Here is a 16,413-nt window from a genome sequence, read left to right as displayed (position 1 = left end):
CTCTAGCACAGCAGACAGATCCCCCGTTGGTTTTCTTCAATACCATTGAGAATTCAGGGAGGTGGCACTAAAAATAAAACACTTGGTGTAATGATACTCATCAACTGGCTGCATTCCTACAAAAAGAAATGCAGCCAGCCCTGGTCTGCAGCCAGAACTAGGGCAAAACAGCACAGGAAAGGGAGCTAGTGAAAAATTATTTTAAAGAAACAAATATGTTTTTAGAGCCCTACTATAGACAGAATGAGAGAAGTCTTCAGGCTTTGGCCAAACGGAATGTACAAATACATTCTCTATATCCGTCTTTTATCGGAAAGAATTGACCAATTCTGGATTTGGATCTGCAGTCTTAATGCTATTAGATCGTTTGGAGGGACCTACACTGCAGAAGATTAAACAGTCGGCTGGATTACAAAGCAAAGCCTAAATGAGCTTTGAGTTCAACTGCAAACAAGAGAGGTGCTGGAGGGAAACTTCCAACAGAATAATGCATTTGCTCATTATGGAAATGCCTTTGCATAATCTCAACTTTCTTTGCACAGCTATGGAACGAACAAATACCCACAAAGAAGAGAAACTTGGCAAGCCTCAAACTCTCTCAAGCACAAACCAGACAGTAATAAAAGCTTTGATCATATCCCTGTGCTGTACAAAGTCCTTCCTTCCTTTCTACGGTCAGACTGGGAATACTTCGGCATGGAAACAGACGGCCACACAACCCACTCTGGTGCATCTACTTATCAAATCAGCCTTATCCTCCAGGTGCAAACCCATTTCCCAACAAAATGCAGGGCTGCGGCACCTGCCAGAGCCCTGGGAAGCACACACCAGGCATTAGCCAGCCCCTGCACCAAAACACTCTCCATGCACCGCTCAGCCGCACTGTGCGTGCCATGCCACCTCCCTGCCCTGCTGCTGGTACGCAGGGATGTCCTCCCTGTCCCACAGTCCCATCACCAGCTTTCGTCTGCTTCCTCGGCAGTTACCTTGCAGCAAGTGGAGCTCTCTTCTCCTGACCCAGCAAAACATTTAAGCGAGCAATTAAAGTTAACTGAAATCAGAGCCTGCATTGGATAGGAGGCAACAGACCTCCTTCTGGACAGTAGGTTAGTTCTTTTTAATGTCTGTCCATCATATTCTTGCACACCTGATCCTGACCACAGCCCCCAGCTTGTGCAGGTGATGGGCTCCTAGAGATGCAGGAATTCAGCACCTGACCACCAAATATGAATTACAGAACTGATTTACATAGAGCTAAGGCTAAAAGCGTGCAGAAGAGATCTACCCTGGCCACCTTGGGCCAGCATAAGTCTGCAGGGGCCTCAGCCCCACTCCTCTCCAGCTCACTAGGCTGCGGCATGGGAAGGTGCCCTGTGCAAGGTGACTGGGGTGGCTCCTCCATGAGCCTACTGCAGGTGAAACCTGGGAAAGGTTTTTGTTCCCATGAGAAACTCCGAGATGTGTCATGGTGTAAGGGCTGAGGCTGAGAGCCTTGACACCTCCGTGTCCTACATGGACCACATCTAGTCTTTCCTAGAGTTTTTCCTCCACCTCTGCGTACACAGGAAAACAGCAAGATTAGAGCTGAAGCTGCCACTTTTACAACTATGAAACACGTGTTGCACCTCCAAAATTTCTGTAGCTACCACACTTAGGACACCAACAGCCTGTGAAGCTGAGGATCCAAACCCTTTGGCACCTCTCAGGACACAGCCCTGTCTGAAGCACCCACACCACCATCTCTGGGGCAGAAACCCACACCACGAGGAGCTCAGCCGTGCCTAACCAAGCCGCAAACAGCAAATCCCCACAATTATTTGCAGAAGATGAAAAAGGACAAAAAATAAATAATAATAAATAAATAAAAAAGTCAAGGAATTCTCTCTCCCTTTTGTGGGGAGGAACGGATCCAGGTTAAGAAAACTCTGACCACGGCGACTGTCTGGGGAAAGGCATTCCACTGAACTGGTTAGGCAAGGGGCTGCGGGAGGACGGCTTGCTCAGGGGCATGAAAGGAAGGTATGTACAGGGGGAGGGGGGGACAAGCTGCTCCATCACTCCGGACACCACTCCTGCTCCCACAGGTGAGGTCCCCAGAGCTCTTGACGTGCTGCTGGGATGGTGGCAGGAGACTTCCAGACTCTGCAAGCCCCTTAAATACCACTTCTATCAGGATGCTGCCTGCTGAAGTCCTAAGCCCCAAGCAGTTTTGTTTGGGTCCAGACTAACATCTCTTAGCACTGGCGAGCAGTTTAAAAGACTTCTGAGGGATGGTGAATGAGAGCAATTTTGCACCTGGTACAGCAGGCTGACAGCGTGCAGCAAGGGCTCCAGGGCAATGGAGGGGTTATTGCACCACCGCACAGTTGTTCCTAGAGAGAGGTCCCCAGACCCCTCCTCCCCATAGCTCCAGGGCATTTAATCAGTCAGGAAAAAACAACAACAACAAAAAAATCATATAATATCACCTGGTTTCTAGCACTGCAGGATACAGCCTTTGAGACCAGCGGTCCTCTTGAACGCAGGGAACTGGCCGCCCACCCCACCACAGATTCCACAGTGGCAGGCTGCATCCTTGGTCCGGGAAGGGGCTAGGGACCACCTTCATCAGTGAAGCCTAATGAATGGCAGGTGGCCCACAAGGACACACAGTCAACTTACCTTCCTGGCCATCCGCAGCTCCTTCCCACGCCAAGGCCATGGCAGAGACTATATGTTCTCCACACCCACAGGGACCACCAGCCCCTCACGCCGGCTATGCAAAAAGGCAGATCTCTGCTGGGATTTCCCAGTCTGTCTGTGGTTAACGCCATGGGAGACAAAGGGGCACAGCCAGCAGCCTCACAGATGGGCCACCCAGGACATTGTGAAAGCCAGTCACAAGGCGCATGGTCAGGAAGGTTGATGACTGTCTAATGTTACACCAGACCCACAAACCCCCTTCCCGTCCCCTCGAGCTCTTTTCATCCCAAGGTAGTGCTGATCACCAGTTTCTCTTACCCTTTTCTTATATGGGACACAGGAAGAATATTTCTGCCTTAAAAACAAGAGTGTGAGAACTGCAAGGTCGTGGCTCAGCAAGAGACAGAGCTGTAGCTCAGACAAGAGAGGTTTCTTTGTCACCCAACCTTCTTCAGCTCTCTGCCCAGACAGCTGCATTTTCAAGGCAGCGAACACAACCGATGGGTGCTCAGCAGGGCAGGACTCATGCTCATTTTTCAGCCCACCAGTGGGACCAGAGCTGTGCCTGAAGAAACTGAACACAGTAGCTCCTTCCCCACTGCCCCTCTGTTGTGAGCAAGCGACTGCACCCCCAAAATATTAAATAATAAAAAACTCGGATCTCTCACCAACACAACTCTTGGGATCAAGAACGGACATCTTTTAAGATAAATTGCAACTAAGTGCAGAGCTTATTTTAAAGGCTGATTAGGATTGCCTTAAAGTCCACGTAAGGACAATTGCTTTAAATAAACCAGTCTTAATTGCTTTGCACCTATTTAAATCTCACTCAGTGGTACACTTTGGAGAAAAGCTGCCCTTGCTCTTCTCCTAAGAGAAATATAATAATAAAAAGCACTCTGCCTTGATCTCTCTGTTCATCTCCCAGGGCCCCTCTGTCTCTGCTGCATTCTTTTGTGTTTATCTGCCCTCTTCAACTCTGGGCTGCAATCAGCTGCGTGTGGCACCTCGTGTCTAGAAGTGACATGGCTGAGGTTACGGGAGAGACAGGTGCAAAGGGGACCTCTCGCCCCGAAGCTATCCAGAGGAAAAGAGAAGCTGGAGGGGAAGAGGGTTGTAAGGTATTTCAGATTAAAGCCGCCAAACAGCAAACACCTTGCCCCGGGCTACACATTCTCTGCCAACGCAAGCTGCAGCGGCTGCGAGCCCCAGGAACAGCAAAGCAAACATGGGCTTCTCTGCGAGGGGGAGTTGTCACCTGTCAGGGATGTTTGCAAATTTATAGGGAGGTGGTGGTGGTAAGGGGAGTAAAAAGAGCTTTCCTCATTTTAAAAGACAGGCTGTTTGCACAGGTTTGCGACGCATATTTTACTTTGTAAAGGCTTTTGTCCAGCATTCAACTGAGCGAAGGTGCTGTCTTCCACTGAAGACTAACTGGAACATTTATTAATGTACATACATTAACGTACTCTGAGTCGCTGCCTTACAGTAAGGGTGAGGATAGGATGGAATTTCCCCGCTCCCCCTTTGGCTCGTCATGTCAGTGAAAAACACTTCTTTAAGAAGTCACTGTGCAGCTCAGCCTCTCCAGAAATGCCTCCTGCAAGGCCGGGATCAAACCCATCCTAAGCAAGAGGTAATTGCATAGCAAAAGGTGCCTGTCCTCCTCTCCTAGCCCCAGCACTCACTTCAGCAGTGCTCAGACAGGACAAGAGGAAGGGATTTTCCATTCATGTTTCACTGCACCACAGACGGGAGAGGGAGACTCTTAACAAGGGCTTGGAGAGGGCCTGTCAGCCACCACAGTGCTCCACAGACAGCACAGAAGAACTGGAGATGGGACGGCTTTGCTAGGGCTCAGTGCAGCAAGTCGACATCTGAGCATGGAAGGAGCAAAGATTTTGCTGATGACCTTTAAACTGTTGGGAATTGTTTTCTTTTTTTTTTTAAGAGGACACAGTTCAAACAGAACATTGCCGCCTACTTTGAAAAGTAGGAGCCCCTCTAAACATGGAAAATCTTTTGGACTAGCAATTGAAGAGACATCAAGCTGTGCTACTGTGTTGGAAAAAGCTGAGAATTGGCCTTTCAGATCCAGATGCTGATTGAAGGCTTATACACCACCCCCCTGCGCCCAACCTGGATGCAGAATCAAAAGATAAGCAGACATGACACGGGTCACCTCTCCTTGTACACTTGGAGTAGCTTCACATTAGCCAAGCACATACCCAACCTCAAAGCGGTCTTCTTACCCTTTGCAATCTTACAAGGAGAGAGGAGAGCACTGCAATCCCCCCACCAGTCAGACCAGAGAGGCAGTAACAGGTCAAGCCTTTTGGCACCAGAGACTGCAATCAGTGTGACTTGGGAGCAATTTCCTTCCAGATGCCATCCTCCAGGTTGCAAACACTGTCAGGGTCCAGACTGCCAACGGGCCATGGTTAAGCACATTAAAAACAGTGGTTGATTTGCCAGGGAATTAACTGACACAGTTTCTCAGGATGGAAACGCAGAGGAACAAGATGATTTACAGACACCAACACAAATGTCAAACCACACATGATTTTTAGCCCAAAGTATAGAAACCTCAGGAAGAATAGAAACAGGACCTGAACAGCCTGAACTCCTGAAATACCTCTTGCTCCAACCTGCAAGAATAGCACCTGGCTTCTTCAGAGCTATTGCTAAGAAAAAGCTAGTCAGTTTGTGCCAAAGGCAATGAACCAGCAACCACCAGTGTGCCTCATCTGCATCCCCGTCTCAAGCCATACTGGTGAGACACCCACAGCCAAGACTTGTTACAAACATTCTCCCGCTTTGCCTATCTGGAGACACAGGAGGTTAAAAAAAAAAAAAAAAAAACCACCCACAAAAAAAAAAAAAAAAAAACAACCATGGTCTGAAACTAAGTTTTCATTCATATCTGACCTTCAAGAGAAGAAAAACCAGTAAAAAACCCCTACCCTCGGTCAGCAAAATTGCAACTGTGCCCAGAATACCAACTATTTTAACCCTTTGGCCGCACAAACTAACTCTAAGCAGGGAGAGGCCAGGTATGGTTGAGCAGCCAGGCAAATGCAAGAGACTTCTCAGCAATTCTGCCTGTTCATCTGCCTCATCCCTCTCTCCTGCCACGGCTGCAGAAGGAGAGGAGGAGCAGATAAGGAGCCAGCCTGCTCCCCCTTGTAGCCCCAGGGAGGCACACAAGAATGATGCCATTCCACAGGTCACACACCATCCAGTTTAGCCACACTGCTGTTCACCACCACCACAGTCACTTGGCAGAGCCATGCTCCCAACCAGCTTCTGTGGGGATACACAACAGGCAAGGTGAGAAGGAACATCCTCGGTCAGAAGCATCAGCCACAGCCCCTCCACCAAGAGGGGAAGATGGCCCCAGGGCAACGCAGCAAGAATAGCTCCTGCAAAAACTCCTCATCTGTCCCCAAAGGTTAAGGAAGTTCTTCTCGCTACTCACCCACATTGGGTCATTCAGCTCCGTATCCTGCACCCGGACGCAGTCCATGCTAATTTCTATTTTGTTTGTAGAACCATTTTCAGATGGGCCATCGATGAAGTTCAGATCGATTGGCTGAACTGAGCATATTGGTCTGAAAAGAACAGAGTAATGAAGTTAAAATTGGCCAAATTCTGTTTTCCCCCCTGCCCCACATGCTAGAATGTCACCCAGGACCACAAACCAGTCTCAGGACAAAGCAATTACTAATGAATAACTACCTCATCACCCGCTATGCTAACAGCAGTCCCTGAACAGGACAGGGCCTGGAGGGACATTTCACTTGCCTGACCAAATAAATGAGGTTAAAATCACAAAGACAGAACACATGGGGGTTCTACGGCAGTAACTGTCTCAACATCATTCATGAGAATCAGTTTTATTTCCTTCAACAGCCCCGACATTGAACTCTGCACCCTCTACACCTCCTCTCCCTCCCTGGCATCAGGAAAGCAGGAAAACATGCAGCCTGGACATAGAGTAATGACCCCATTTCCTTAAGGGAAAACCTCAGCCATCCACCTTAACTGACCACGTGCTGGAAAGCAGTCAGCTCAGCAACCAAAGGTCTTGAAGAGAGTCAGCATCACTGGTCATGTCTGCATCTGTTTCCCACCGCCTGGATGAAGAGCTTCTTGAGAGCTCAAGAGCTCTCATTCGTCACAGACTCATACCCACATCTTTTAATCAACAGGTACAAAAGACTCCAAAACCCCTAGCATCAGTCCCCTGAGGACCCTAATTACAGAGGAATCCTGTCCCAAAACACCTTCTTCCACAGGCTCCACGTAAGGACTACTTACTGTTCCAGGAAGTCCCAGATATGCTGGAGCACCTCTGGGCTGAGGAATTCCCTGGGCTGCGAGTTCTGGGACATGGCTGATCTGTAGTAACTCTCCTTCCAGGAGAAGTGGCTCGGAGTTTCTACAAACCTTAAAAAACAAAAGCAAAAAAAAAAAGAAAAAAAAAAGAAAAGAAAAGAACACACACAGAAAGATATGTTGAATACATGAGCCCAACTCGATGAAAACCCATAAATAGAAGCTATTGTGTGAAAAAGGAGACACGCTGAATGCCTGTAACATTCACAGCTGTACAACACACATTCCACACTGCTGCAGATGCTGTATTTAGACGGGAGAGAATTTGGCCACCCTTCCCAATAAGTTAAATACCCCTCAGAGTCCACAGGGATGCTGCGTCATAAGAATCCCAGAGGAAAACAAACAAACAACCCCACACACCTTCCATTTTACCCTCAAATAATCAACTTTCTATATAAAGCAGGTAGATGTTTCACCTGCTACAAAGACTAAGTGGCACACGATCCATTCTCCCTGGCTAGTTGCCCCTCTAGGTTGCATGCTCAGAGATGATTTAGGTGATTTCTCCTACATCCAGCCACTGCAGCTGAGGTCTTGAACTACAATAAGTATTTTTTTTAAAAAAATTGAACAATAATAAAGAAATATTTTTTTCTTGATTTTCTATGGAAGTAAGTTCCACCACATTAGATTATATCTGTTTGTCTACTGTCTTGTTACCTCCAATAATTTCTGAGCCTGACCGGTTGCTTTCCACCAAATCTGCTAATTACCTTGGCCATTTTTATCCCCTTAAGCTCCCACAAGCCTCACAGAAATAGGTGGACCCAAGAGGAGCAGTGACGAAGCCGGAGCACTCGCGCCTTCCACAGCTGCACATTCTCATCCCACTGGCCAATTTCTAAATTCAAATACAGCAGCTTTTACGCCCGTGTCAAAATACTCAGTGGCTGCAGGGATGTAAGGGGGAGCAGGAAGGATTTCTCTAGTATATTTACAGTTGGCAAAAACTCTCGGTTCAACTTCGAGCGCAAGGCAGGTGACCGTCTTTCCTGCTACAAGGCCAGAGGCACCCTGCAAAATTGTCATATAAAAGAGTTGGTTTGGCACAGTGCAAGTGAAAGGCTGTGCTCCCTGTCAGGGGAACGGCTGTGGCAGAAGCCAAGGCTACAAACGGATTCCAAAGAGAATTGTACTAACATTTGGTTTGGCACATTTTGGTGCTGTTTAACACAATGGTCTACACAAATTCCATGGAAGACCCTGATTTAGTAAGCTGCCAAAATTAAGGAGGAGCATTTCGGAGGGAGTATCACACTGCAGTTGTTCTTTTCCTCTACTTTTTCTTGAAGCATCTATTTCTGACTACTGTCAGAGAGGGATCTAGCTCTCTTTACTTGAAGCCTCTTACATTTTGAGGATGACTCTGGTCTACAAAGAGCAGGGCTTTCCTCACCTCCGCTGACCACAGAACTGCATGCTTGTTGAAGAGAGCAGACAGTTTTCCTAAGCTAATGGAAATAAAAAAGTGGGTTTGCCCCCCAGATCCATAGCTGAGCATGCCTCAAGACAGGTAAAGTATCACTTCAGTCGCTCATCCTTTTTGTGATTAACAACAAAAACAACCCAACATCCCTTAAAAGTTCGTGAACAGCCAGAGACAAAAAACAAAATTCAGAAGTATCATATCTAATACCTCCATCTCACAGCTGTGAGCACATACCCACGCTGCACATGAATAAATAATGACAAGTCCTCCGAGAATAGCAGTTATCCCACAAAGTACCAGAAATTGCTCCTTTCAAGCTTTCAGTCTGGTAAGGCACTTTCAAGAGTGCCGCACTGAAACCCAGAGAACTGGTCTGGCCTAAAGCCTGCTACATAAGCTGGGAATCAATGCTACCACGGGATCTGGAGGAGAGCAACGGGGAGTGCGTGCTCCTCAGCCCACTCTGCCACTAAACCCACAGACCCCAGACACTGCTCGATACCCTGCATCTGGTCCTGACCTCCAAGGAACGGGTAAAGAAACCCCACAATGGGTTCTCCCAAACCAGTGAAGTGGTCCCTTTTAACAGCCATTTGCCACTTATCACAACTGCCCTTGACTTCAACACTAAAAACCACTTTTTAGGAATTCATTGCAAAGGTAGCGACAACCATCCACACCAGCTCATTACTACATAGACAGGAACCAACTTCACCAAAAAGAGTTATTACAAAACAGACCTTCCTCAGAGACTTTCTTTCTTTCAAGAAGTCTCATTGCAATGAGGTTTCTACATGCCATGACATGCCCCTGCCTGCTCCGGCCCTTGTGGTCCCGCTCAGCAGCAAAGCAGAAGTTGCTTCTCATGCACCAAACGCTCTTCACAGTCCCTACAGCCTGTAGCGCAGGAGAGGAAGGAGATATTAGCTGCACGGATTGATAAAGCCAGGTTTGTTATTATATGCCCCTGAAGCTAACAGAGCTGTTAGAAAGAGTCACACCAGTTAAAGATGCAACCGATGCATCTCTGTACTAAACACAAACTCCAAATTTCTCCAGAGAGGCATTTCCCATCTGCATCATCTTTATCCCTGTACTCAACCAAGCTGCTGGCTTAGGGTTTCAAAGAAAAGCACGATCAGATTTTACCTGATGGCCAAAAAGGCATATTTCCCTATACCAAGCAAAAGAAGTTCCCTGGTTAATGCTTTCACAGAAGCAAAGTTTGAGGGACTACTTCACCACTCTCTGCAACACCTTTACTACATGTACAGCTCTATTTCCAAAGGAAGCTGAAGGATTAGGTGGCCAGCCTTGGCAAGGCACCTGCGAGAAGGCTACAGCATTACAGAGGTGGCGAACACTGCTTTTTACTCAGTTTGGTGCACCCTACTCTCAGCTGGGAAAGAACTGTCAAGCTGCAAGAAAACCAACTTCAGTTCAGCACAAAGCTGCACACAGGCTAAGAGGTCTCCTTCCCTGTGATCCTAATAAAGCCTAAACCTAGTGTCATTTTCCTTAACAAGCAGCCTTCAACATAGAGGAGCAGCCTCTGTCTATGAAACAGCATACCTAAGCATCCAAATTTGCTCTTCCACGAGAAAATAACAGCTAAAGCCTAAGCAAGAGCTACACATAAGTTTTATGAATCTAGCTAATTTTCTTTTCCCACATCAACAAACAATCTAGCTTCAGTAAAATAATGCCCAAGCACCTAAGTTTAATCACAAGATATCAGGAGCTTGCATTGTTCAAATTGCTCCTGTCAGCTACCTTTTTTTTTTTTTAACTAATAGACATTTAAAACACATCCCTTTTACCCACAGCCACTAATCCCAACATGCACAGTAGGAGATAACACTACCAAACACAGCCTGTTAGACTAAACCACTGACTATGGCAGGACAAAGCACAGCAGTAATTCTTGTCTAGCGTGCCCTCTGCCTTAAGTCTACAAGCTATATGCTTAATTCTGTGCATTAACTGCTGAAATAGTTGGCAGGCAGCTTACCACGAGCATCAGAGAGCACTAACTGCACCAGGTTGGAACTACAGAGGGATTTACAGCCCCCATCAAACTGTAAGCTGAATAGGACATTGCACCCACGAGCCCCCTCCTTTAAAAACCACCAGCAGATTATTAATCAACAGAAATAACAAGGTAAATCTTCTCTGAGAAGCAGGACCTCACCAAGAGCACAGGGTTTCCTGGCACAGTGCTAGGACACTGCTCCTGCACCACTAAATCCCAGGACAGGTTTCAGCCAGCAGTGCACTCCCACTAAGGTCTAGCTCAGCTCCATCCTATTTATTTTGTTGAAGCAAGAGCAGCCCAGACTCCAGGTGAAAGCATTTTTCAGATTCACTCTGGGGGCTGAAGCCTTGTGTGTGCTGATCATGTTGGTGCCTCCTGATCATTTCCCCAGAAGAGCTGCCTTACAGCCCACCAGAGCGGGACTGCATCCCAGCTGATTCAGTTTGCCATCACACTGATCAACGAGACCTCTGCAAAATGTGGCAATGAGACCTGCGTGGCCCCGTAGCTGTGCCCCCACAGCACTTCATTTCAGACCCTCCCAGAAGGCTGGGAATGTTAAACTTCACCCAAAAAACCCAAACACCACTCACCAAAAACCAAACCAACCCCCTTGACAAGGACAGCATTTGCCTTTCGCAAGCCTTAGCCCACCTGCATTGCTGTTGCCTTTCCCTGGAGCTGAGGGTCCCAACACAGGTGGAAACAAAGCCCTGACTGCTTGGCCCAGTGCAACATAAAAAAAAAAAACAAACAAACAAAACACCAAAACAACAAAACCAGAGAGAAAACAAGAAGTTTCTGCTCCCACTACCTCCCTCGAAGCACATGCTTTCCACTCTTCACTATGTTTCCCTCCTTTCTACCTTCACATCAAAGAGAGTAAAAAAAAGCAACAAAACAAGACAAAAAAAACCCCAAACCACTTTCCACACCAGAAGACAATGGCAGAAAACTATTAAACTCAACTATTGCAATGCAGCAACATTTCTCACCCCAAAAGCCACCTTTCTCTGCAAACAACCTTCCTTAGAAAGGGCTAAACCCAAAACACCAAGCCTGACTTACCACTGGGCAAAAGACACGAGCTCCTGAGGAAAGCAAGACCTAGGTTTGATAGGAAGCAGGCACAGCTCCTCCTCTGTGGCTTTAACCTCGAAGGCAGATGCCACCTACTTTCACTGATAGACGGTCAGACCTGATGCAGAGTGCAGCCCTGTGGTGCACGTGTGAGTCCAGCAACCTCCTTTCAAAGCCAAGACAGACTGTCACAACCAAGAGACAGCATGGTTTTCTTTGGTTTTTCATCCAAAACAGGCTTGGAACTTCAACACTCTGAACTACCCCTGGGTTCATAATAGAGTTTATTGGGAAACCAGAAATGAATAAGGTATCTCAGTGAAGCTCCTGGGCTGGGTTTCAAGAGATCCAAGCACCTCCAGTTCTCCTTAGCTTCCCTCGGAAGCTGGAGCTCTGGGGTGGTTTGTGTTTCTCCCACATGGTGTGCAAACTCTCAGAAACTATCAGTGCGTGCCAAACTTCATGGCTCGATATTGGTGTAAAGCCACAGTATAAAACCTTGTGAGAAGAAGTCTTTCACAGTAGAGATGAGCAAAATGTTTTGGAGCTTTTTTCTGCCTGTTGCCAAAGTTACAGGATGTTGCTGTCTGCTTCTCCCCACCAAATGTCTATCAATGGTGTACAATTTTCTATCCCTGGGTCTGTAGTCCTCAGTCAGTGGACAAGCAGATGGGGACAGAGAAGTCTTTCTTTGTAAGCTACAGGTTTTGCTGTTTTTTCACAAGATATATTCCTCTAAAGGACCTGCTAGTGGAGTACTTGGGAAACCTTGATGCAAAGAGAACATCTACTCTTATGAAGAAAGCACTTCCACATTATACAAAAGAACCCAAAGAATAATTAATAATGTCTAAATAATGATATCTAATATGCCTCACTTTATTCATAGCTCTCAAAGTGCTCTACAAAGGAAGACGGTATAATTACTCCCATTTTACCTGTGGGAAAACTAAGGCACCAGGAGGTCATAGGATTACTCATCGTTACTCAGCAAGCCAGTTGTGCAGCCAGAAATACAACCTTGGCTACCTGAGTCCCAGTCTGGTGCTTCTCAAAAAGGAACTAGTGATTTTGGGTGTCTAGATAGAGAAATTAAAAAAGGCCTTAATTTCTTCAGGTAGAGTGTGCACTGCGCTTCCTAGAGCAAGAAACCCCCAAACTTCATTTCTCTTCAGGCACCAAAATGATGATGCTGAGGAATGAAAATTAAGGCTGCAGAAATGCTGTAACTGGCTTTAAGTCACACTCAGAGTTCAGGGTGGGAGTTGAATTCGAACCCAGATGCCCAGACTAAAAACTAATCTCTCTTCCCAAATTCCTACAGCAATTAACTGCTAACAGCCCTTAATTCATGCATAGATTAATATATTAGCCCTCAACTGTCACAGGGTGTGGACTTCATAGAGAAGTAAGTCACAGAGCAGAGGAGCCGGCAGCCTCAGCTCCAGCAAGCCAAATCCACGTGCTGGTCCCTGCCTTCTCCGGTTACACCTTGAAGTGCATCAAAAGCAACGGTAAACAAGGGATTTAAAGTTCACGAGCATTACGCTTAATTGCCGGAATCTTGGTGTTAGTTGTATTTTTAGTTCTTGAGTGGGGAGGGGGCTTCTTTTCAGACTGCACTGTTAAAACTCGAGGAACTTGGCAGCCCTCGTCCTGCTGGAATTCCCCCCGCTCTGCATTTTAACACTGCAGTGATTTGTAGACATCGCTACCTAATGAAGCTCACAGCTGTGCAAGAGGAGAAGGAAGCGGGGTCTGGCAGCATGGGACAAGCGTGCCCCTGGCAGGCACTGTCATCTGGAATTCCCCGAAGCGTGGAGCATGCTTCTTCCCCACGGCCTCATCAGCCCCCCTCAGCTGGCAAAGCACACCCTGGAAGCACCCAATGGAGACCTTTGGTAACCAAAAATGTTCATTGCTGTGAACTGGGGGGAAGAAGGGGGTGCGTCGCGCAAAATGAAAGCCCACGGGCAGACAGGCAGACTCTCACCCCCTTCAAAGAGAAGACTGAATTTCGGAGATCTGTATCGCACCTCTATCTATGCCTCTTTCTGTGTTTACTTCATCAACAAGCAGCTCCCTTCCCAGTATGAACTGCCCTCTACTACGCATTTTCCCATTTCTTTCTCTGCTTCATGCTTTATTCCGAGGTCTTGGCTCACGATAGCCCAAGAGAGACTGATTCCCATCCCGACAGAGGCAGGTCCTGCTGAACTTCACTCACAAGTATTTATTATCCTTTAGATTTTCAGCCCCACCTTCAGATTTACCTTTTTAAAATCCAGATTTCCAGCAGCGTCTTTAAATCCTTCAGATTTTCCTCCTATGTAACATTGCTCCTATATGTTAGTCCTATAAAATACCTCCAGAAGAAGAGTGATGGGTGCATGCATTTGAAAGGGCGAATGTTAAGGAATAAGAAACACTGACATGCAGGATTTTTTTTTGGAAACAGAATGTAACTTTCACCCATCGTTCAAATGTCTGTTCTTTTTTCCCAGATCCTACATTCTTCAGATGTTTCCCAGAGGTGATCTGCAACCTCACTGAGAAACGTGTGGACAGCAGTGTGGATTATGGGGAGGGGCAGCTGAGAGAAAAGTGGTCCAGTGGCACAGAGACGCGCATTAGAAAACCACAAAGATGTGCATTAGAAAATAAAAGAAGCTAACTTCCTGAGGGGTGGACCCCGATCTCAGAAGTAGCCACCAACCAAGGAAATATAAGGAGCACAAGAATGAGAGTGACAGTGGCAAAGGGTTCTGTGACACTGACAGTGTCCTACAGCATCCATTGAGGACAGCCTAGGGAAGACCATTAGCTGCTTCTTATTGCCTAGGCAAATGACACTTGTACTGTGCATGTCCTGTTTCAACTGTGAGATATATGATATTTAGAGGAATTAAAGGAATTCTGTTTCAGAGGAATGCATGGCTTATAAAAACTCTGTGTTCTGCTAGAGTCTACTGTAACAGTGCATCCCAATCTCCCCAAGATTTAAACTTCTCATTAGGAAGTGTATGTGCATGAGCAGAATAGAAAGGGGTAGGAAGGGATGGTTCAGCTTTCTGGTTGCTCTTTACTCAAGCCTCGGGTGTGTGGGCAAGACTGACCTACATCAAAGAAAGCGAAACTGGCTCACAGAATGATCCTCCTAATTCACTCTGCTGAAAAGCACAAGGGGGATTTTTTCTGTTCATCATCTCCTTTCAGTTAGAGTCATCTTGAGTAAGACTATGCCCACAGCGAATGCAACATTTGCAGCTTTGCAGCAGCCCCTCAAAGCACGTTATATCACTGCAGCCCTGGGCCCCGCGCCAGCGCCCTGCTCCTCTGCATTCCCAGTACTACCGTGCCGAAGGGTTCCCAGCTTGGGCGCTGCATGGCCCGCTCCCTGCAAACTGCTGGGAATGGCTTCTGGAAGCAGAATGGGTTCAGAACAATACCAGCAACCTCTGCATCCTGGGGACCCACTGCATCTCCTACATCTCACCTGCTATCTACATGTCATTGTTATCCACCCAGATAACAGTGACTGCTTCTACACAATAAGAGGCATTTCTTTGTCCTCGAGGCTTCAGGCAGCTAATCACTCCACCAGCACTGGAGGCACCGTTCCCTAATTGTTGGAGTAAAGTAACCTCTTTTTTTTTTTTTTTTTCGTTTTCCCTCCAAGGATTCCTTCAGCATCTTGTGAACTTTCCCAGACCTCTCTTATCTCCCACTCAACCTTGGACACCCCCTTCTCCACCCTCCCCTTCTCACCCATCCTTGGAAACTACCTCCTCACCCAGCCGTGGACATCCCCTCCCCTTCTGCTCAGCCCTGACACCCACTCCCTTTCTCAGCAGGAGCTGAGAGAGATGGAGCTCTGGCTAAGGTAAAAGCACTGCTGCAGCAATTTCTCCACTTGCCCGCTGCAACTGGTGGGTTCTAGTCTGGGGTACAGAGCTCTCATAATCTCCAGAAGACCACCCAGGAGCCTGAGCAACCTGTGGTGGGAAGCCCGGAGTTAGAGTGCAAGCCTGGAGCAAGCTGGACACCCAGCTCAGCCCCAGGGCCCCAGGAGTACCTGTCCATCTTTGCCCTTCTGTTCCTCAGGTATAGCAGTGCCACCAACTTTGTAAAGCACACAGAGACCTGTTGACCATCGGTACATCTCCAGGGAAACATGGCCCTGAGACTTTCCATATTTAAATAGTACAAGAAAATGTAAAGCTCCATCCATTTTTAAAAAGCATTAAACCCCAAAACAATTAAAAAGCAGTTGCAATTGTATTATTTTGTAACTCACTTTTCCAGTCAATTCATTTCCCAAATCTATTTGCAGTGATGGTTAAAAGCAGTGCACTTCTGGAGAGGGAGGAGTCAGAGGTGCAGGGCAGAGGTGAGAGCTTTTACTGCAGTAAGTGAGAAAGTCTTCTCAAAAGCAACATGAGTGGAAAATCCAGACCCAGCCCTCAAAATTCTGAGGTATTTCTAAGCCAAGTCCAAAAATAAGTATTGTAAGATAAACTTTACAGACAAACTGGTCAGAAGCCACAAAACATTTTCAAGTCCATTTAAAAAAAATAAATAAAACCCTTCGGTCTATGTAATAGACATCATTTGCTCGGTTTTAGATACCCAGCCGAGAACATGCATTTGGGTCTACCTTTCAAAGTTTACACAAGACTTTTTGCAGCCAGCCAGCCCCGATAGTTTTACGGCAGGACAAAAAGTGATGCCTTCTGCCCTTGGTGCAGGAGAGGATGAGCACAGTTCTCTGCTGAGAGGTCTTCTG

At 46.9% G+C, this 16,413-nt stretch overlaps 1 protein-coding gene across 3 annotated transcripts in view; it reads right to left on the bottom strand.

Annotated features, from left to right (window-relative positions):
* TP63 (tumor protein p63) overlaps window positions 1-16,413 on the bottom strand; it is a gene marked incomplete at both ends in the record, with an annotated part of 106,052 nt that overhangs the window by 79,074 nt on the left and 10,565 nt on the right. For all 3 annotated transcript variants that reach the window (XM_082487006.1, XM_082487007.1, XM_082487011.1), the window contains 2 exons: window positions 6,161-6,293; window positions 7,003-7,131. In XM_082487006.1, the coding sequence (XP_082343132.1) occupies window positions 6,161-6,293; window positions 7,003-7,131 (262 nt within the window). The remainder of the gene's footprint in view (window positions 1-6,160; window positions 6,294-7,002; window positions 7,132-16,413) is intronic.

This window comes from Vanellus vanellus (assembly GCF_965231255.1).
Source record: "Vanellus vanellus genome assembly, chromosome: 8".
NCBI lineage: Eukaryota > Metazoa > Chordata > Aves > Charadriiformes > Charadriidae > Vanellus > Vanellus vanellus.
Note: the sequence above shows the minus strand (reverse complement) of the source record. Positions and strands in the feature narration are given on the sequence as shown.